The sequence below is a fragment of the Felis catus genome, chromosome X, assembly GCF_018350175.1.
Source record: "Felis catus isolate Fca126 chromosome X, F.catus_Fca126_mat1.0, whole genome shotgun sequence".
NCBI lineage: Eukaryota > Metazoa > Chordata > Mammalia > Carnivora > Felidae > Felis > Felis catus.
Window position 1 is genome coordinate 81080488 of NC_058386.1, and position 20513 is coordinate 81101000.

Consider the following 20513-nt stretch of genomic DNA (forward strand, 5'->3'; position numbering starts at 1 on the left):
ATCCTAAGACAGTGCCTTAGGCACCACAGGGGTGGGTGAAGTGGGGGTGGGGGTGACAACAGCAGGCCTCCAGATATCCCCATCACTGTTGGAGCAGCTTTGCTTCTCTGTTTTATACATTAGGCTTCCAAGTAAGATTGCATTTCGGGAACAGCCTGCTAATTCATTCCTTGTATTTCTTTATGTCTTAAGCATTGTACCCTGAATATTGAAATGAGAACTTTGAATGTTATTAGGGCTGACACTACCACCTTTCTATCAAGATCCTGAAAATAAATTCTGGAGACTGACAAAGCAAACAAAAGCTTAAATTGTTGCTCTGGTATACTTAACTTCCTCGCAGATGGGGACAAATGTTCGACCTTTTCTTTCCTATTATCTTGTACCTAGCAGTGTCACACATATACTTGGTGCTCAAGCATGTTGTATCAATCTGACAGACTCTTTCTCATTATGTACACTAGCTGAGCAAGCAGTAACACTGTAAAACAAAATGGTTAACTTTGTGTCTAAATGTGAGAATATTTTAATACTAAGTGAAGCAAGAGTAACAATGAATGAAATAGCTAATAAATAATGACATAATAATATATAAGAAAAAGAGTAAGGAAGAATTAATAAGAAGGCAAAGACTAAAAGACCCTCCCTTTATGACTTGAGGTTTTATGAGAACACACTAAACTCGGGGGGGGGGGGTGGAAAACAATAGGGATATATAGATACAAAGTATATGCTAGATACCTACCCTAAGAGCCTGAGTTCTCCTGGACTTCAAAATGACATTATTATTACTTCTCTACATGTACATGTTCTCCAAACAGCAGCCAGATCCCCATAAAACTTAAGCGATATCACATCACTCATCTGCTAAAAACCCTCAAATGGCTCCCCATCTTGCTTGGTAAAAACCAAGTACTTGCAATGGCCTACAAAGCCCTGTATGATCAGTGCACATCCCTGCCTCCCAGCCCCAGTCCCTCTCATGCATAGGTCTCTGACTTTATTTCTTAGCATTCTCCTTATTCATTTCACCCCAGTCATACTGACCTTTTGACTAGTCTACTTTAGCATCACAGCATGCTGCTCTGACCTTGGGGCCTTTGGACTTTCTGTAACCTCTGCTTGAAATATTCTTCCCAGATACCAACATGACTTGGTCACTTAATTCTTTCAGGTCTCTGCTAAAATGCCATGTTCCCAAAGAGGCCTTCTCTAACCATCTTATGTCAAATCACAATACCCCCACAAACATTCCCTGCTTTTTCTACATGGCACTCCTTTATTTTTTATGTACTCCTGAGTCTCTGGCAAGAAAGTATCTGGCACAGAGTAATCACTTAAAACTTTTGTTGGGGGTGCCTGGGTGGCTCAGTCTGTGAAGCATCCAACTGTTGATTTCGGCTCAGATCATGATCTCAGTTTGTGAGATTGAGCCCCATGTCAGGCTCTGCGGAGCCTGCTTGGGATTCTCTTTCTCTCTCTCTCCCTGCTCCTCTCCTGCTCATGCTCTCAAAATAAATAAATAAAACTTAAAAGAAAAACTTTTGTTGAATTTTTTCATCAGGATTTTTAAAAATTTCCTTATAGTACATATATGGTGGAAAGCTAAAAGGACTTGAGGCTTCTAGAAATGTGTATTTCCCCAACCTTCGTGGACTTGAACCAAAGACTCCCAACAGGCAGTTCCACTTTAGGTCTACACTCCAGTATACTACTAGGATTTGAAGTTGGGGGGGGGGGTGTGGAATCCATTCAATATAACCTCTTCTACTACACTCAAGGAATGGACTGTCAACAGTGAAATTTCCCCCATCTCATCTCATCTCATCTGAAGGTTCTCTTTTTGTCACATAAAGGTCAGAGATTCCTGGAATACCATGCTGTTCCTTGCACAGAGGAGGTACCTGGACTGATTAACCTTCAGTCTTGGAACCAGACTACACCAAATCTCTCCAGGGTGCAGGTGATAACCAGAATAGAAAGCCTTCTCAATCAGAGTTTAATTTTGTAGAAGCTTTTATTTCAGTGATTAAAAAGATGCAACCAATGGAACCTATACTGATTAACATTAGACATGCACCTCTACCTGAAACTGCTGTTAGTTCTTGACTGGCCTAAATCTTTACAACATACTTAGGCACATCTTTGAATTTTTTCAACCCTGATATACAGCGTCAATAAGCTTCTTCCTTGTGGCAGTTTAGTAATGAGTATTATGCTCACTGGCTACATTCCTTTATAACCAAAGGCCTCTAGACACTCAAGCTACCTGTACTACCTTGAGACCATACCTTTATATATTTAAGTAAATCACAGCATAGGGGAGATTATCTAGAAAGCTGAAGTGTATTGTATGAATATCCCATCGATTTTTTTCCAACACTGATAGTCAAAACACTAGATAAGGAGGCCTACAGTTAAGTAGCAAATTACCCTTTACTCATTGCTGCCCTTTCTGAGAGACACAAAGATGTATAACAATCTCCCCAGAAATCCTAAATGAATCCATGCAAATGACAGGTTGTACCTATGTGGTCCCACTATCAAATTAGAGAAAGCAGTTCCACTGTCAAAATTATAGAGAGCAATTAATGGGACTTTGAGAAAGCACAGTCCCACATACAGTAATATGCATCTAGTAGAGTTTTCCATTCATCTGTCAATTGTTTTCACAAGATTAGCATTAAAAAACACAAATACACATGTCCCTCAAAGCGCGCACGCGCGCGCGCACACACACACACACACATACACACACACACAAAACTGGTCTTTGTTCATTCTCAGATGACAGGATGTCCCAAGAGTGACAAAGGTGGGAGCCAATCCCCCCATAGCCTTTTCTTCAACTATCCCATCAACAGCTCTTCATTTCTTGGACTACCTTCCTTTTCCAAAGAGGTAATGCTGAGATCAGTCAGAAAGGCTTTCTGAGAAAACTGGCTTGGTTTTCTGGGTCTGTTCCAGTCGATTCAAGATGAACTGGCTTGTATCAATGAAGCGCTCAACGCAGTTCACAAAACAGGCCTCAGCCCGACTATCCAACTTTGGCCCAGGCTTGTCCATGCACTTTTCCTGCTCGGGACAAGATACAGAATCACAAACAGGACAAGATACAGAATCACAAAGAGAACTTGGGGTAAAAAAAGGGGGGGGGGGTAACTTCTTGTTATTTATAGGAAAAATTTCACCTAAACCCAGTATCTGTTATGTTAATATTTCTCATTTGGTGTATGGCAAGCAGTTATCTACAGCCTTACATTAAATTCTCACAACAATCCTACCTAATAGATACTATTATTAATCCTCATTTTACAAACAGGGAAGCAGTGGGAGAGATACTTTGCCCAAAATTATTGGGCCAGAAAATGGTGGAGCTATTACAGAGCAAAAAGGGGGGGGGGAGGGGCAAAATACAAGTGAAGTAACCCTTGGCTGAATTTGGCTGTAACTCCACAATGCTGCCACCATTAAATGCCTTTAGACTAACTGCCAGGGGGAAAAAAGGGGGGTGAAAGCATAAATCACAGCAGTGACACCCTGAAACCTATCAAACAAAAAAAAGACATCTATTACCCAAGATGCTGTAACCTTGTATACTTAAGCCAGAAGTTCTTGAATCCTCTCAAGATGAATGGAAAGTTGTATGAATTTTCCTAAAGGGCCCACAAATTACAGATTCTTAGAGGAATCCTCAACCACACCTCCTCCTGGCCCAAATGTAATGAATTACAGTTGTTGTTGTTGTTGTTTTTAAAGAATGAAAATACCAAGTAGTACAGGACTTAAGTAAGCATTTGTTAGGGGTCAGAGTCCCACAATAACATAAGTTTATGTGAAAGGGACTATGGAACCAATAACTGTATATAGTTCAAGTTATTTCAAATGAATTTTATTAGTTATTCTCTGCTGTGTACACAAGCGTCAGACTCTCCACTTCCAAGGAAAATTATCCTTGACCTCTGAATTCTATGAGATTTTTTTTCTCAAGGCAGGGCAGTTATGCTGTCCTTGGCAGGTAGAGAACACTTTGATCCTAAGCTGCAAATGCCTTTCACCCTTTTGCCAAGTCCCCTCACAAGGCATATTCAATTCCTCAACATTGAGACCCGAAACAGCTTGGTATTACACAACAACCCAACAAAAAAGCAAATTTAAGTGTGTGGGGGGGTGGGGGGAGACGCTACTTTTACAGTTAGTGGGCTACAGCGACTCATTTGTCACAGACAACGGTTAAAGCAACTGGGAAATCCAGGTTAACCCCGAGGAGTCCAGGAATGGGAGACTCGCTTCCTGGGAATCGGGGCTCCAAAAATAAGAGCTCAGTATTGGTGACCAGCACCAGGCAGCGTCAACCTCAGGTGCCTAAAAGTGCTGCTCGGGACAAGTGTGATCCCCAGTCCTCTGCACCAACAAAGCCGAGGTCTGGCGTGAGAATTCCCCGAGAAGCGGGGTCACCCTCTCACCCCTCCCGCTTGGTGTGAGAAACCGAAGGAAACCAAGGCAAGATGCTACCGGGTCCTCCCCGTCCCCGAATCCTGGACGTCCTGACAAGTCCCGCCCGGAAGGGGCAGGGGGAAAGCAGGGACAGTGGCTAGGTCCCAGCCCCAGCTCCTCACCCAACAAAGTTCCGTCATCTGGTGCACCAGCTGCTGGAAGCGCTGCTTCTGAGTCTCCACCTCGATGAAATGTTGCAGCTGTGGGTCCACCGAGCCCAAACCCGCCGCGGACGAAGACGAGGAGGCATCCATCCCAGCGCCGCCACGCGTGCCGAGAGGAACTCCGCAGCAACTCACCGACCTTCACATGTCTCCGCGACGGAACCGGAACCACAATCCACCGCCTCCAGACCCGCCCCGTGACTGCAATGCGCCGGCGTGTGGCCCCCTACCCCCGCCCGCCGCTCCTCCCAGCCGCTTGCGCTCCCCGCTCTAGCTCGCGACCCAGCGGCCGCTCCCTACGTCAGCTGGGAGGCCTCCGGCCTTGTAGCCGGGTGTTGCGATGCGGTCGAAATGCTATTCCAAAGAGAAACGGCCAAAAGTGAAAAAGGAAGTTACTTCACACCAGGTGGCCGGTTCAGTCTGCCCAACAATCCCTGGCCCTGCCCACTTCCAAATTGGCCCGCGCTTTTCCTGCCGCTGTGACTGCTAGGCCCGTCTCTTAGCGATCCTGGAGCCCCAGTTCTTTGATGGTGTTTTGAAAGAGGCTCCTGCAGAATTTGTCCCCAACTTTCAGAATCATTCCGGTAATGCTGCATGCACTGCTGCTTTGCTTGTGAGTTTATCTCTGATTTAGAGCCAGAATTTTCCAAGAGCCAGAGGAGTTAATTGCCGTGGATCTTGCCGAGTTCTCAAAGTAGGAATATGGCAAACCAATGCCACACAACAGTTCTCTGCAACACTGAGATAGGGCGCTTCAGGGAGGTTGTGTGATTAATCGACGTAGCAAGAAACCTTCGTGCTTTCCAGTAATTTTATTTTATCAAAACACCCTGCCCTCCCATTTTTATGACACCATTTTATTCTTGCCAAATTGTGCCTCCCGCCCCCCAAGCTCTAATGCCTACCCAAAGAGCTGTTGGATCCCTTGTCAGGCTATTTACATCCCTCCCTCCTCCAAACTTTCCATCCCAAATTCAGTCCTGTCTTAATACTCCTGGAAATTATTTTCTCTGAGAACAATACCAGGCACAAGAATTCCTTGGCTTTTGCTCAGAAGGTACTATCCCAGAGAATCATAGAAGAGTCATTCCTAGATGTAGAGAGGGGCCTTTGTGTATTCAGCAAGAGCACAAAGGACCCAGTGCCTGTAAACCTGGGATTTCCTCAGAAATGAAATTGGGGCTTGTGGAGGAGAGGGGTAGAACCAAGAAGCTTATTGGTGAGCTCAGGATTCTTCATCCATGACATCTAGGATGTTGCTCAGAAGAATTTTGAAAGTAGGACGTTCCTCTGCTTTCTAAAACCAAACAGAAAGTAGAGTATAACAGCAGGCTAAAATCCAAAATTCAAGGGAAATGCACTGAGTAAGCAGCAAATGTTTATCAAGTGTATACTATATTCCCTATAGCATAACCTGTCAATTACACATGAAAGAAAGAAAGAAAGAAAGAAAGAAAGAAGAAAAGAAATGGAAGTGCTCCATAATGTCTTTGTGCACTTTTCATCTTTAGTAACTCAGGTTATTAATGTGATGGGACAATTCACAAATTAAACTCACAAACACTGATTAAACTGAGGGTAAATTCATTACAAAATTGTACATCAATGCATCCTTATTGTGGATCCTCAAGTGAAAAATGGCTACTGAACAAGTTTAAATGTTTGACAGAACTGAAATTGTAAGCTTTCAAATACAGTTTCTATCATCCCACAAAGTTCTACAAAGAAATTAACATTTCAAGATCATGGGCTGCATCAGTGGGCAGAGATCCTCAGCACCTAGGACATTTTTATTACCACTGTCTGGCCTCTAGACTAAGACCCTTTGTGACCACCATGGTCCATAAACCCCTGAGGTATTTCGTGATTCAGGGCATATTCATGCCAGAAAGGTCTCAATCCATCAGAACCAAAAAGTCATCAATTTCTTGTCCCTTTGAATCAGTGGTTCTTAAACCTAGCTGAGTATCAGAATTTCCAGGGATGTTTAAAAAGACTTTTCTGGGTGGGGGGGTACCTGGGTGGCTCAGTCGGTTCAGTGTCCAACTTCGGCTCAGGTCATGATCTCATGGCTCATGAGTTTGAGCCCCTCATAGGGCACTGTGCTAATAGCTCAGAGCCTGGAGCCTGCTTCAGATTCTGTGTCTCCCTCTCTGCTCCTCCCCCACTCGTGATCTGTCTCTCTCTCTCAAAAATAAAATAAACATTAAAAAAAGTTTTTTTGGAAGACTTTCTGAGTTCTGCTTCAGACATACCTAATTGGAATCTCTGAAAGTAAGGCCCAGTTATCTGCAGTTTTAAGAGTTCTCCAGGGATTCTGATATGCCAATTTCATGAGTATTACTTTTCTTTAAATGTTTATTTATTTTGGTAAAAAGACAGAAAGAGAGACAGAGAAAGACAGCGACAGGGCATGAGCAGGGGTGGGGGGTGGGGAGCAGAGAGAGGGAGAGAAAGAATCCCAAATAGGCTCCACGATGTCAGCACAGAGCCCAATGTGGGGCTTGCTCCAAGGAACCATGAGATCATGACCTGAGCCAAAATCAGGAGTCAGACGCTTAACTGACTGAGCCACCCAGGTGCCCCTCATGAGTACTACTTTAAACAGGCTCTGCAGAAAGCACCTGTATGAAACAGTTAACTAGCAGAATGAGGATGTCCTAGTTGGGAAGGAGCATTGTCAATCTCCCTTAAACCTGCATGGCGCAGGAGAGAGAAGGGAAATGGTGTCCCTTTCTCCATACATCCTTTGTGACTTCAGTCATTTGTTGAAGGGAAAGGAACCATGCTTTTATCCAGATACCCACTTTTCACCCCACCAAGAGGACTCCAGATTCACATATATGCTTGTTGGACACTGTCCTTTCCTGTTTCTAGTGGCACAGAACTAAGCCGAGCATTCATTTCCTACTAGAGATTTAGGGTGCCAAATTAAAGTTGCCAAGGATCTACTGAAAAGTGGAGAAAGCACCTCTGAAAAAACTCCAGGTGAGAGCAGCAACACATTTTATTTTATTTTATTTTTATTTTTGAGACAGAGAGAGACAGAGCATGAGCAGGGAAGGGGCAGAGAGAGAGGGAGACACAGAATCTGAAGCAGGCTCCAGGCTCTCAGCTGTCAGCACAGAGCCCGATGCGGGGCTGGAACTCACATACCACGAGATCATGACCTGAGCTGAAATTGGACGCTTAACCAACTGAGCCACCCAGGTGCCCCCAAAACATTTTAGTAATAGTGGGACAGGCTCCTTATTTTCAAAATACCACTACTATCCACATACCCCATGATGCATTATATTTAAAAAAAAAAAAAAATGACCACTACTGGGGCACCTGGGTGGCTCAGTTGGTTCAGCATCCGACTTCATCTTAGGTCAGTGGTTCTTGAGTTCGAGCCCCACATTGGGCTCTCTGCTGTCAGCATGGAGGCTGCTTCAGATTCTCTGCCCCCTCCCCCCCTCCCCTGCTTTGCTCGCTCTCTCTCTCTCGTGCTCTCTCTCTCTCTCTCTCTCGCTCTCTCAAAACACTAAATAAACATTTAAAAAATTAAAAATGACCACTGCCTATTTTAGTTCCTTTCAGGATTTTTTTTTAATGCCATTTAGGACCACAGCCAGAAAAGGTTGGCAGTTAGTAAAGTAGAAGAAAAAGCCAATGACTTCCAAAGGAATCAACACAAATTTTAATGACTTTTCTCTTCATTGTAAGAGTCCATACATTTGCCTGAGTACCGTTAACTGCCTGCTTATGCTAGGTGACATGGGCCCACAATATCCCCTCTCCCTAAAGCTGAGTTGGTAATGGAGTCTGTTAATGATACCCTAGGGAAAACTGGATGAGCCTGGGAAAGCCTCTAGCCATCAAAGGACTGGGGTACAGGCTGGGTCCAAGAATGTGTATAGCTATCGGTGTGTGCCCAGCCGCCATGTGGCCAGGGAGCATGGGGGCTGGGTGCCTGGCTGGCTAAATGGGAAAGTACAGCTTGAGGAAATCACTTAAGAGGTCCCAACAAAACACTTACCTCATGCCAGCAGCTGTACATGATGCTATATACCCTCTCTGAAGCTAGATGAGGCCTATAGAGACGTAGACCTTGGGCAATGTGTTCAGCTGTTTCACTGTTAGTAAATCTTTCATATGGCATCTTCCCCAGAGAGTAAATTTCCCACATCAAAACCCCTAGAAAATGAAAAAATGTATTAAGTCGATTTGCAGTCTTTTCAGGTAGTTGGGACACTAGTCTTCCTAGATCAATGTCAAATATTAGATGGAGCTGATTCCCCACACTTTGAATTTTGCATTTGGTCCATACTTCTCCTGTAGTACTGACCACACTAGAGGGTAAACAGGGTCTTACTGGACTATTAGCTCCTCTAGGAAAGAGACAGATTCTTATTTGTAATTATAGGGTCTGGTAGAGTCCCTTGGTACATAATCAGTATTCAGAAGCTGTGGAATACTGAATAAATTGTTCCTCTCAATATATTGTGAGTTCTAAGAAGGCAGGAATCATGTCTATTTTACTGTTTTTAGCCCCAGGAACCCCTGTGGTGCCTGACAATAGTAAGCACGCCCGAAGGATTAGAAGAATGAAAACAACAAATAGTAACCTCTGTGTGCAGGTTACAAAGTGGCAATTTCCCCACTGCTTTCCCTTCCTTTGAGCTATATAATCTGTACAATTTTATCCACTCACCAAAAGCCCAAATGTCAGATTTGCTGCTGAACTTGCTATACATAAGGACTTCTGGTGGAGACCACCGGACTGGAAATTTGGAGCCTACTGAGCTTGTGTATTCATCATCCAGGACATACCTGTGGATGGTTCAAGACTTGTTACTGTTAGGATTTGGAGAGCTTGACATGTGCTTAAACTTTCTTGGCACAGTCATATGAACTGCACAAATGCATGCCTATGGGCCAATCAGTATGTTTTTAAAAAGTTATTTTTAATGTAATCCTGTTTTCTTATCTGAATTAGCTTTCTTAATTAATAATATGGTTACAGAAAGTATGAAGTGAAATAATACTCCCTTCTTCTTCTCTGTCCTTCTTTGTCTTTTCTCCTTCCTTCTAGTCTGTAGTTGCCCGTGGGAATTAGACTAATTAGTAAAGAAGGAGGCTCAGGAGTAGAGACAACAGGATTAACAAATCAAAAAAAACATATTTGGAGAAATTGGCTAAAGAAAGAGGGAATGACAAAATAGAGGAGAGGGATACAAAGGACAAAAGAAGTGACTTAAATAATTCAGAGAAAGAAAAGGAACAGGAAGACTAGAATGAGGGGGATAAAAGAAAGGGAGAGGGTGAAAAACAATAATGCTGCCTCATGTTTGTGCTGTGCTATTTTTACTTTTACTTTTTTTAATGTTAATTCATTTTTTGAGAGAGAGAGAGAGAGAGAGAGAGAGAGAGAGAGACGAACAGGGGAGGGGGCAGAGACAGGGAGACAGAATCTGAAGCAGGTTCCAGGCTCCGAGGTGTCAGCACAGAGCCCAACGCGGGGCTTGAACTCACGAACTTCAAGATCATGACCTGAGCCAGTGTCAGACACTTTGAATGATTGAGTCACCCAAGCACCCTTATTTTACTTGTAGAGGGAAAGATGAAAAAGATACACTTACCTGGACAGGCCGAAGTCAGATACTTTAACAACTCCTTGATCATTTACCAAACAGTTTCGGGCTGCCTGTAGTACAACAATTACCAGTGAGACTCTGGCCCTGACATACAGGTCACAAAGGTACAAAGCTTCTGCCCACCAGGGGAATGAAGCCAGGGAAGCTTCATCTCTTTCACTCCAGAGACACTTTCCCACCCAGCAGGAGTCAGCTGTTGCCACTGAGAAACTTGGATACATTTCCCATATATCTAAAGCAACCTGCTATGTAGACATAAGTAAAACATTGAGGGCATGCAGAATGATTCCATTCACAGTGATGATTCCATGACATCCCTTCCTCTACCAAAATGTTGAGAGAATTAGGGAAAACAGAAGGCAAGTTTGTTTTGTTTGGTTTGCTTTTCTGCCAGTGGGCTAAGACAATTTGAGCCTTGGCCTCCCTGAAATAAGCAGTGGCACAAACTCTGATGCCTCTAGAGGCCAGGCAGGCACAGGCAAAATGAGAGAGTGAAGTGGGGAGGGTAGATTGCAGGAAAATGCAAGGCATGCAGTTGGTCTGAAGGAGGCAGCTGTTCCTCAGCACCAGTTGACTGTTAGCATGGTCTGTGAGAATGGGCCTGGTGTTTCAAGATGGTCAAGATTTTCAAGACAAGCTGGAAATTCAGTTTTTATTTTTAATGAAAACACTTTTTATGTTTATTTATTTATTTTGAGAGAGAGAGAGCGAGAGAGCGCGAGCACAAGCAGGGTAGGGGCAGGGGGCGGGGAGAGAATCCCAAAAAGGCTCCGCGCTCTCAGCACAGAGCCTGATGTGGGGTTTGAACGCCCAAGCCGTGAAATCATGACCTGAGATGCAATCAAGAGTCAGATGCTTAATCCATTGAGCCACCCAGGTGTCCTCAGTTTTTTTTTAAATGTGTTTTTAAGTGTTTGCTAAGTAACATACAACATTTTTTTTATAAAAGAACAAATGCACCCAAATGTACAAATGTACTCTGATGTAACCAAATGAGGTTCTGTGCCAGGAACAGCCCCAATGGGAAGCAGGGTTGCCCTTCTGTCCTGAAGGACCCCACCATTTTTACTTGCTGCGGTAGGGGATGCGAGTGAGTGACAGCTCTAGCTACCACCATGGCAGAACTTGTGTTGGGGCTAGAGATCCTTGACTGGTTGACCACTGGAGCATAGGTTCACCTAACTCTTAATGCCTTCTAGATAAAACTGAAATGATGATTCCAGCAACCCTCCTCATCCATGTACTATATATATTCCTCTGCTACTTTCACCCCCTCGGTCCTTGGTCCCAGGCCAATCCTTCTGAGGTCCTACCAGGTCTCGGTGAAGAAATTGCTTTGACTCCAGGTATTCCATGGCTTCACAGACATCCTTGCACATCTCCAGCAGCTGCTGAGTCTGGAGGCGGTGGCGCATTTCCCTCAGGTAGTTCAGGAGGCAGCCATTGGCCATGTACTCAGTGATGATGAAGATGGGGCGCTGCTTGGTACAGACGCCATACAACTGTACCAGCTTCTCATGGGAAAGATTCCTACAGGAGAGGCAACAAACCAGTCCTCCCTTTCTGGCTCTGCATACTAATCAGAAAGGGGCTGGAGAGGAAAAGAGTTGGCCTGGAAGTAGAGTATCAGGTAAGGGACCATGATAACAAGTTGACTTTCCTCCTTCCCACCCTAAACCACAAATATGCCTAATATGTGAGAGTAGAGAGGGATTTGAAGCCTGTCAATAGAACAGAAAATAAGCCCAGGGCTAACTGAATAATAAGGGTAATCAGAATCAGTCTTCCTTTTGAAATTTTCATTTTTCACATTTATCCTTAAATGCTACTGAGATGGTACAACCCTGTGATCAACACTATTATCAACCAATATCTAAGATAAATAAATGATTACCTCAGCAGTTAGTATTCCCACCAATCAAAGATTGACCTCAGGCCCAGGTCCCAAATCTCTCCTACTCTAAGTCACCTTAAGCCACAGTGGAAACAGTCCTGGTAATTCCTAGACTCCAGCAACTGGATTGAGAGTTGAGTTTGGGCTGTAACTCACATCATGACTTTGGCTTCTTCAATGAACTCATCCTCGGACATGGAGCCTTCTTTGATCATCTTGATGGCCACATCATACTGGCCTCTCCATTTCCCATATTTCACTACCCCAAATTGTCCAGTCCCCAGCTCCTTTAAGAAGGTCAGGTCCTTTGGATCGATTTCCCATGATCCTATAACAACAAAGCCTTGATACGATTCTTTGGGAGTCATGTATGTATAATTCCTACAATAGATAAGAATCTCTACTAGGGGTAGTAATAGGCAAGTGGTAAAAAGGAAATGTTCAGGAGTACTAATGTCTCTTTGCCTGGGAAAATCTCAGGGACAGGGTGGTTACTGGTTGAAGGAATTGGAATTTTAGGTGCCAATTAGCCATAAAGGAAGGAGAAACTAGACAATCTGTTAAAATTCCTTTATGGTTATTTTTTTAACCACAATTAAAAAATAATCCCTTTATGGGGCGCCTGGGTGGCGCAGTCGGTTAAGCGTCCGACTTCAGCCAGGTCACGATCTCGTGGTCCGTGAGTTCGAGCCCCGCGTCAGGCTCTGGGCTGATGGCTCGGAGCCTGGAGCCTGTTTCCGATTCTGTGTCTCCCTTTCTCTCTGCCCCTCCCCCGTTCATGCTCTGTTTCTCTCTGTCCCAAAAATAAATAAACGTTGAAAAAAAAATTTTAAAAATAATCCCTTTATGAATCTGTTTTTGCAGTCCCAGTAGGAGCCACCAGGGCAAGAAGAATTATTAAATAACTTGTTTGGCTTTGTTTTAATCTTCCTTGAGGCAGCTGGTGCAGAACAATGTGCTGCAAGGTCTAATTGGGTCTGCCAAAGGTGGTCCTTGCAACTGATCAGTCCACCCTACCCTAGAGAAATAAGAAGTTACCGTAGCCCAGGCCTGCAGTGGAAGGTGCATTCTTGTTTTGTTGAGACACTGGATATTTGAGCCTAGATATGAGTCCTGGAACATACAAAGAGGGTCATGCTGCTGGTGCAGTGTAGGAGGTGGGATGTCATACACACCCTCGCTTAAAGCCTTACACTTCTGATATTTATCTTTCTGGTACATTTTGAATCCCAGAATATCTTCACGAGCCCAAATTTTTCTGGAAGTTTCTCCTTTCACAAAAGGATTTTCAGAAAAAAAGAGATAAATACTAATTGAAATACACTCCCCAACTAAATATATCCCCACCTCCAAGCCCAGGCTTAGCTCACATTCTACTTCTGCTTTTGATACTGAAAAGTGTAATTGGGACCCCATAAAATTATAGCCTTGACACTGCCTTGCATGGGGATAGCAGACAGCAACAAGTCTTCTCAATGTATTCATGCCCTCATCAATCTCCCAGTTTTTCAAATGCCTACCAGACTTAGAAACTATCTTCTGATATTTTCTAATCTGTATGTTCTTTGAGGGCAAGGACCTTGACTAATTACTGTGTTCTCCTCCAGTATCAAGAAAACTGCTGAGGACACAATAGGAACTCAATGAATACTTGCTGATTTATTAGTTACCAGTATCTTCTATGTCTTTCCTTACCACTGAGATTCAGTCACCAAATAAGAAGTCAGTCTGTACTGGGTGTAAAGTCTGCCTCTGCCTCTTTACTTGACCTCTACCCAGCATCATAAGGGTTTTCTTTCACAGCTAATTTGCACTGCTTTGTGAGGCTTTTTGTCCCCTCACCACTTTGTCCTGAATTGCTTCTACTGGTTCTTGTCACACCCTTCTTCTCTGGTACCCCTGATACTCACCTGCAGAGTTATGCTGATGGTAGTTAATGAGTTCAGGGATGGTGCTGAAAAGGTGCTTCTCAGCCAGGTAATACTGGCTCTGAGGTGTGGAACACACAACATAATGGCGTATCACCCCTTGAGAGTCCCTAAGGAAGTGGGTGCTGAGTCAGCAACTTGAGAACAAAGGTCAGCAGGACCCAAAGTAAAGTGAATTTTGAGTTTAAGGCACACAGGTAGTAGGAGAGGCACACTATTAAAGAACCTCTCCCCTTTGTCCCCAGGGCCTTGGAACAGTAATGCTCACCCTGTAGATTTAGCAAACACAGACACAGTATATTTTCCTGCTTTGCTGGAGTCTCTGACAATGAAGCCTCCTTCTTTCCCCTGAAACAATGAAAAAGAAGCTGACTTTAAGGAGGAAGTGGTGCTCACACCTGCATCCCACCTGCCCAAACCTGAGAGAAAACTGAAGCCTTGATTTTACTGCCAAGTTCCATGTTTGAGCTGCAGCCTCATTGCTTTTGATACTGAAAAGTGTAATTGAGACCCCCCCCCAAATAAAATGACAGCCTTGACACTGCCTTGCCTTGAGGTGACAGATAGAAGCAAGCCCTCACTTGTTGTGCAAGGAGAATGCCATTTGCCTGTGGTCACACACTTACCTCTTGCTTTAGCAGTTGCTCAGCTTGACTCCGAGTCATGTGTTTAGAATACCACCTGTAAAGGGAGAATGCTTCAGTGGCTCTTAGGCCACAGGGTTAGCAGCTTAGAGGTTAGAGCACTTTTCACGGCTCGTCTATGCCAGTGGTTCAGTCAGTTCAATCAACTCCTATTTATTGAGTACCTATCATGTGCATAGCACACAGCATCCCTTTCCCAAAGACTGGTTGGAAATGAAGAGCACAGGACAAAAGGCAAAGGGGTTCAAGGAAGGGATTAGGGACAGGACATTCAAGGATAATCCATTTACATGATTAGGGAGAAAGGAAAACAACAGAAGTTTGACGTTTTCACCCTTTCTTATCAAATTGTCAAATACTTTTCTTTGAATGGTTCTTCTGAATTTGGGTAGGTGAGGTTGTGTGATGACCTCTCCAGCTCTCATAAGAAAAGAGTGTTTGGGGTGAGGGTAAGACATACCCACTGACTTAGGGTGGTGGCATCATTTGACCCAGTTGGCAGTGGCTTTAGTAAGTATCTTAAAATAAAAATTTTACTGAAAGTATAAGAATGTATACATTATATTCCATTCGTCTGGGAAGACTGTGTGCTGGGAACATAAGCATACTCACTCATACATTTCTATGGAGTCTTCTGCTTCGGTGACATAGTTACTAGGGATGTAGCCTTCTTGCCTGTAGAGGAGACAGTGTGGTATATCATCCAGTACTTCCCATCCTGGCAGGGGCAGGGGATACAGATTCATATGCCTGTATCCCCTGGCTCAGAACAGATCTCAAATGGAGGTATATAAACCACATTCCTCCCTCAAAGAGGATCATGTCACTGATGCATGGCTAAGCCAGTGAAGTGTGTAGCTTCTGCACGTGCAGCGCTGATTATATGCGCATGACAACATATGGGCCATACCTTGTAGGCTCCAAGAGGTGGCCACAAGTAGAGCTGCACTCTGGGAAGTACTTGGCAGGACAGCATAGTCACTTTGGTGTGGGAAGAACAACTTCTGATTGGGATACTGAACGGGGGAATCATGCTGCAAGATTTTGCATGTGTGTGGAGAAGGTGGGCACAAGGCTCCAGAAGGGCTGGAGTGGACTCACCCATTTTTATCCCGCGCTCTCCACCAGGGTAAGTTGCTCTCCTCCAGGATAAAATACTCATCACCCTTTCGTAGCTGTAGATCATTTGCATTCATTGGCATATAATCATAAAGGGCTACAACCTTTTTCAGCTCACTTGTAGAGGCAGGTGCTGCTGTTGGCTCAGGGGGCAGAGGCTTTTTCAAGATCTGTGTAGTTGAGGAGGAAAAAGTAGGGGATTTTGGCTAGATATCAAGCCCTCTCCTCTTCTCCCCCAACTCTCAGGCTTACTAGAGACACCAGTCTAACCTAAATCAGGAATAAAAAAAATGTTTATTCAGCATTTATTCAACCAGTTTTCAAGTATCTATGCTGGCTTCTCAGCCTGGAGTGCACATCAGAATCATCTAGAGAGTGGCTAATAATCATAGGCTGTTTCCTATATCAATAGTGTCAACATATCTGGGGATGGGACCCAGGCACCAGTATTTTTAAAACTTCCCAGACAAAAACCATGAACAGTCATGATCTAGAAACCTTGGCATTAAACAAGTACATGGATCTACTAAGTGGCTCCAAATCTTAGTTTCCTTGTTTGTAAAATGAGCGTAATAACTCCAGCCCTGCTTACTCATAAAATATGAGAAAGAGGTTTTTAGATTTCAAAAAGTAACCAAAAAATCAATAATAATATACTAGTGGTAGGATCAAGTATTGGGTATATGGGTTTTCACTGTTAAATTCTTACAACTCTATGTTTGAAAATATTTTTCACTTAAAAATATCAGGCTTTGTTTTGTTTTAAAGAGGTGATTGGATTAAATCATTGCCAAGAGCTTTGCAATAGCCCTCTATCTTACCACTGAATAGGAAGTCCTAATTAGGACAAATCCCATGTTTCCTCAAGAACACCAATTAACATTGCTAAGTCCCCTGGGAGTTCTAAGACTAGTGTGCTTTTAGGGTGTGACTGTAAGTTTCTCTTTTTTTAATTTTTAATTTTATTTTTAAATTAATCTCTACACCCAACATGGGGCTTGAACTCATGACCCCAAGATCAAGAGTCACATGCTCTACCAACTGAGCTACCCAGGTGCCCCTGTAAGTTTCTATTTAAACAGTAGCAGCACCAATTTCCCTGTATACCTGGTCCTCCTCAGGTGTGGGAGGAAGGGGCTTTTTCGTCTTTCGGTGAGAACTCCCAGGTTTTAAACCTACAAAGTAAGAAACCAGTTTTGATATAGAATGCATCTTAGGAAAGGGCCCAGGGACAGATTTGATTAGGAACTTAGCTTTTGTATACATTACCTTTAGGAAAGTTATAAAAAGTCTAAGTGCGTACAGCCCTGTACCAGGTTGCACAGCTTGGACAGCAGAGTGCCAGCAGGATTTCGGCCCCAGCTAAACCCCTCTCCCAGGCCCCTTTGTGCAGTGGGCAAAATGTACAAACCTGGGTTTGACAGACCCTTGAAAGGGTGGTGGATAGGGTCAAAAGAGGGAGAAGTTATATTGATCAGATCTCTTACTTCCATTCCTATTCTCCAAAATTTGGCAGCCCATAGCATTTTTGGCTGTCTGAGAGCAGCAGAGATACTGCCCATCGATCCAGAAGCAAGGATGGTATTTCTGTGCCAGATCACTGTTGTACCGGATTACTGTAATGGGAGAGAGAGAGAAAGAGATCACATCTGAAATTCCAAAGAATCCACCATTTGCATGTTTTCCTCTTTGACTAAGGTCAGTGGTGAGCTCCAAACAACTGCCCCTTCCTCAGGACCAGTTGGCTCATATCCCTGTCCCTGGAGAGTTCTTGTGCAGTCCTCTTCAGTGGTCTCTCATGATGACTATCTCCTGACTACTGTGGTAAGAATATCTATGTGTCCAGAGCCCAAGAACAACAACAACAAAATATATATGTTCTCTGTTTTCCCAGTAACCATTACAATATTCCTGTAAGGCAACGTGTTGATTATGGTGTTCTTTTCCAGATACAGGAAACAATAAGCCCATGCCAAACTCACTCCAGTTCTCAATATGCCAATGTCCCAGCTACCTGAGTGGTCTTTTAGAGATACCTACTTTAGTGAGATTATCTGCATCAGGCTTTCCATGTTCATAGAATAGACAATAGAATGGAGCTCAGGAGCAAATGAAGTGATTCTGCCTCTAAGAATAAACATGGTTCCAGTCTTCCTAGGGCCACCAAGGTGGGTTCAGCTCATTGTGGGAGATAAACACAGCACCTCCATTTCCTTCACAGAGTCATGAGGTTCAAAATGTCTCCCAGAAGCCAAAGTACTTTGCAAAGAATAGAGTGGTTTGCAGATAGGAGGAATTGGTATTACTGTTTTTAATACTGTGGCATCTCAAGAACCTGAGCATGAAGTCAATTAGATAAGTCATCCATGGGATCAAGTTGTCAGATAACAGATAGAGCCAAGACAACTGAAATAATTGACAATAGCTATCATTGGGACAAAAAGACTTTGGCTGGTCTAAAAATATGCACATTTGAGGACTTGCACATTTCAGCCTTTACTGCTAAGGAAAAGCCCATGTAACTTTTTTTTTTTAAGATAAAAACAAGGCAGGGGTGCCTGGGTGGCTCAGCTGGTTGAATGTCCAACTTCGGCTCAGGTCATGATCTTGCAGTTGACGAGTTCGAGCCCCGCGTCAGGCTCTGTGCTGACAGCTCAGAGCCTGGAGCCTGCTTCAGATTCTGTGTCTCCCTCTCTCTCTGCCCCTCACCTGCTCATGCTCTGTCTCTCTCTGTCTCAAAAATATATAAATATTAAAAAATTTTTAAAAAACAAGGGAAATTTTTCCTCTGTAGAGACCAACTCAAGTCCTTAAGAGCTTGCTAGTCTCACTCCATTCATTCACTTAAGACTTTGAGGGAAGCCTAGAAGCTTCTGGTGGCCAGGTGCATTTCACAGGCAAATTAACAAAAGTGCTGGTTTTTTTAAAGTACTATTGTGATGCTTTTCTAAACATGGATTGGAGGACTTCTAACCACTGTTCCCTGCTTAACCTCATCCTTTACTTTCTCAGCACTCCCCTTCACCATCGTACAAGGTACAGGGTGGTGGGACCTAGTCATATGGAGGTGAAAGCTAAGGGGCTGCATTGTCTCTAGAGAATTTTAAAACACTAGTAAAACCAACCAAAAGTCTGTCTTTTATTATTACCAGGCATTGGCAATTCTGAACAACATTCCAGATGTCAGCCAGGACTGATCACTCTCACTACCTCCATTCTCTGCCCCTCTCTCCTCCCACCATTAGTCTTCACCCAGGGATTTGAAGGCCCTCTGGTGCAGGCCTGCACACTGGCAGACCAGAATTCTTAACCAATAACTGGCTGCTCTACAAAACGAAGCTATGCTAATATGCGGATGAAGGCACATAATGCTTTCTGCCCTCTCTCCCTACAGAAGACTCAATAAGAACTCACCCTACATTGCTAAATAATGCCTGCCTCTTACAGGGTCCCTTGAAGATGACACCCTTTCTCTTGCTGGCTAATCCAGAACTGGTATTTCCAGCTACCTAGGAGGGAATTTCAAAAACATTCATCTGTTATGGACTAAATGTTTATGTCCCCCCTGCCTTGAAATTCATATGATGAAGCCACTCAATGCGATAGTATTAGGAGATGGAGGCTTAGGGAGGTAATTAGGTCATAAGAATGGAGTCCTCATGATGGGATTAGTGCCCTTATGAGAAGAGACGAGAGAGAGATTCTGTCTCTCTCTGCCATAGGAAAACAGAGGGAGAAAGTGGCCATTCTGCAAGCCAGGCAGAGGGTTCTCACCAGAAACCAAATCCACTGGCATATTGATCTTGGACTCCCCAGATTCCTGAATGGTGATAAATCAACGTTTTTTGTTTAAGCCACCTGGTCTATGGTATTTTTTATTACAGATGAACTAAGGCAGTGTCCAAGTGAGAGGGCCAGGAAAGACTACTTCACCAATGCATAGGGCCAACTCTGTCTGGGAAGCACTAATGGTTGGTGCACTTTTTCCAAGTACTTGATGGGCTGGTCTCTCGTGTTCATATTTATCAGGATAATGTCTAAAATTCTGTTTCATTATGAATGAGTTCTTCCTCCCTATATTAGTTGTCGCAGTTTTGTCAATGCCACTCTTTCTTTCATTTTTGGTGAGGTCAGGAATTTTGCTTATTTTTGAAGTTGCAATTAGGAGAGGATCTATTAAGCTTGTCCAAACCAATATTCTAGAGTGAATGTAGACACATATCTGTGGTACTATAACATTAAAGTGCCCACTGTTGTGTTCAAGGAAATGGAAGGAGAGAGCCCAAGTCCTCAGGGATACAACCTCTGCATGGAAAGTGCCACTGAAAAAAGAAGGCAGCTGGATATGGGGTACCTGAAGCCCTACTTTTAAATGGAGGTATAACTTACACATAATGAAGTGTGCAATCTAAGATATACAACTAGCCACATTTGTCTACAACCATTTAACCACCACTCTGATCCAGGACCTCAGAAGGCTCCCTCAGGCACTTTAATAGCCAATAACCCTGCAGAGGTAGCCAGTACTCAAATGAAGTCTCCTTCTCATGCCTGTGATTTTCAACTGCTGCATTTTATCCTACAGTGGGATAACTTATCCCTAGAGTAGGACTTTATGCCTCCTAGAT

General features: G+C 43.6%; 2 protein-coding genes across 3 annotated transcripts in view; both read right to left on the reverse strand.

Moving 5' to 3' along the window:
- Nucleotides 1–1998: 1998 nt before the first annotated feature.
- TIMM8A (translocase of inner mitochondrial membrane 8A) lies at nt 1999–4838 on the reverse strand. The gene is made up of 2 exons (XM_004000710.6): nt 4620–4838; nt 1999–3075 (listed from the first exon to the last, which is right to left on the reverse strand). The coding sequence occupies exons 1-2, from the start codon at nt 4749–4751 to the stop codon at nt 2914–2916; spliced, it is 294 nt and encodes a 97-aa protein (XP_004000759.1). The 5' UTR covers nt 4752–4838; the 3' UTR covers nt 1999–2913.
- A 620-nt stretch (nt 4839–5458) lies between these two features.
- The window catches only part of BTK (Bruton tyrosine kinase), a 32507-nt gene continuing 17452 nt past the window's right edge, over nt 5459–20513 (reverse strand). For both annotated transcript variants that reach the window (XM_045050819.1, XM_045050820.1), the window contains exons 6-19: nt 17373–17501; nt 16993–17060; nt 15868–16055; nt 15379–15441; nt 14749–14803; nt 14391–14470; nt 14105–14232; nt 13233–13307; nt 12351–12522; nt 11614–11830; nt 10286–10350; nt 9358–9476; nt 8683–8840; nt 5459–5958 (exon numbers count right to left, since the gene is read on the reverse strand). In XM_045050819.1, coding sequence (XP_044906754.1) covers nt 5887–5958; nt 8683–8840; nt 9358–9476; nt 10286–10350; nt 11614–11830; nt 12351–12522; nt 13233–13307; nt 14105–14232; nt 14391–14470; nt 14749–14803; nt 15379–15441; nt 15868–16055; nt 16993–17060; nt 17373–17501 — 1589 coding nt within the window. In that variant the 3' untranslated portion in view covers nt 5459–5886. The remainder of the gene's footprint in view (nt 5959–8682; nt 8841–9357; nt 9477–10285; nt 10351–11613; nt 11831–12350; nt 12523–13232; nt 13308–14104; nt 14233–14390; nt 14471–14748; nt 14804–15378; nt 15442–15867; nt 16056–16992; nt 17061–17372; nt 17502–20513) is intronic.

Bases quoted from the DNA above. Each gene is read 5' to 3' on its own strand.
- TIMM8A (XM_004000710.6), bottom strand. From the start codon at position 4,751: ATGGATGCCTCCTCGTCTTCGTCCGCGGCGGGTTTGGGCTCGGTGGAC. The intron at 3,076-4,619 runs GTGAGGAGCTGG...TGTCCCGAGCAG, and splicing joins AGATGACGGAACTTTGTTGG to GAAAAGTGCATGGACAAGCC.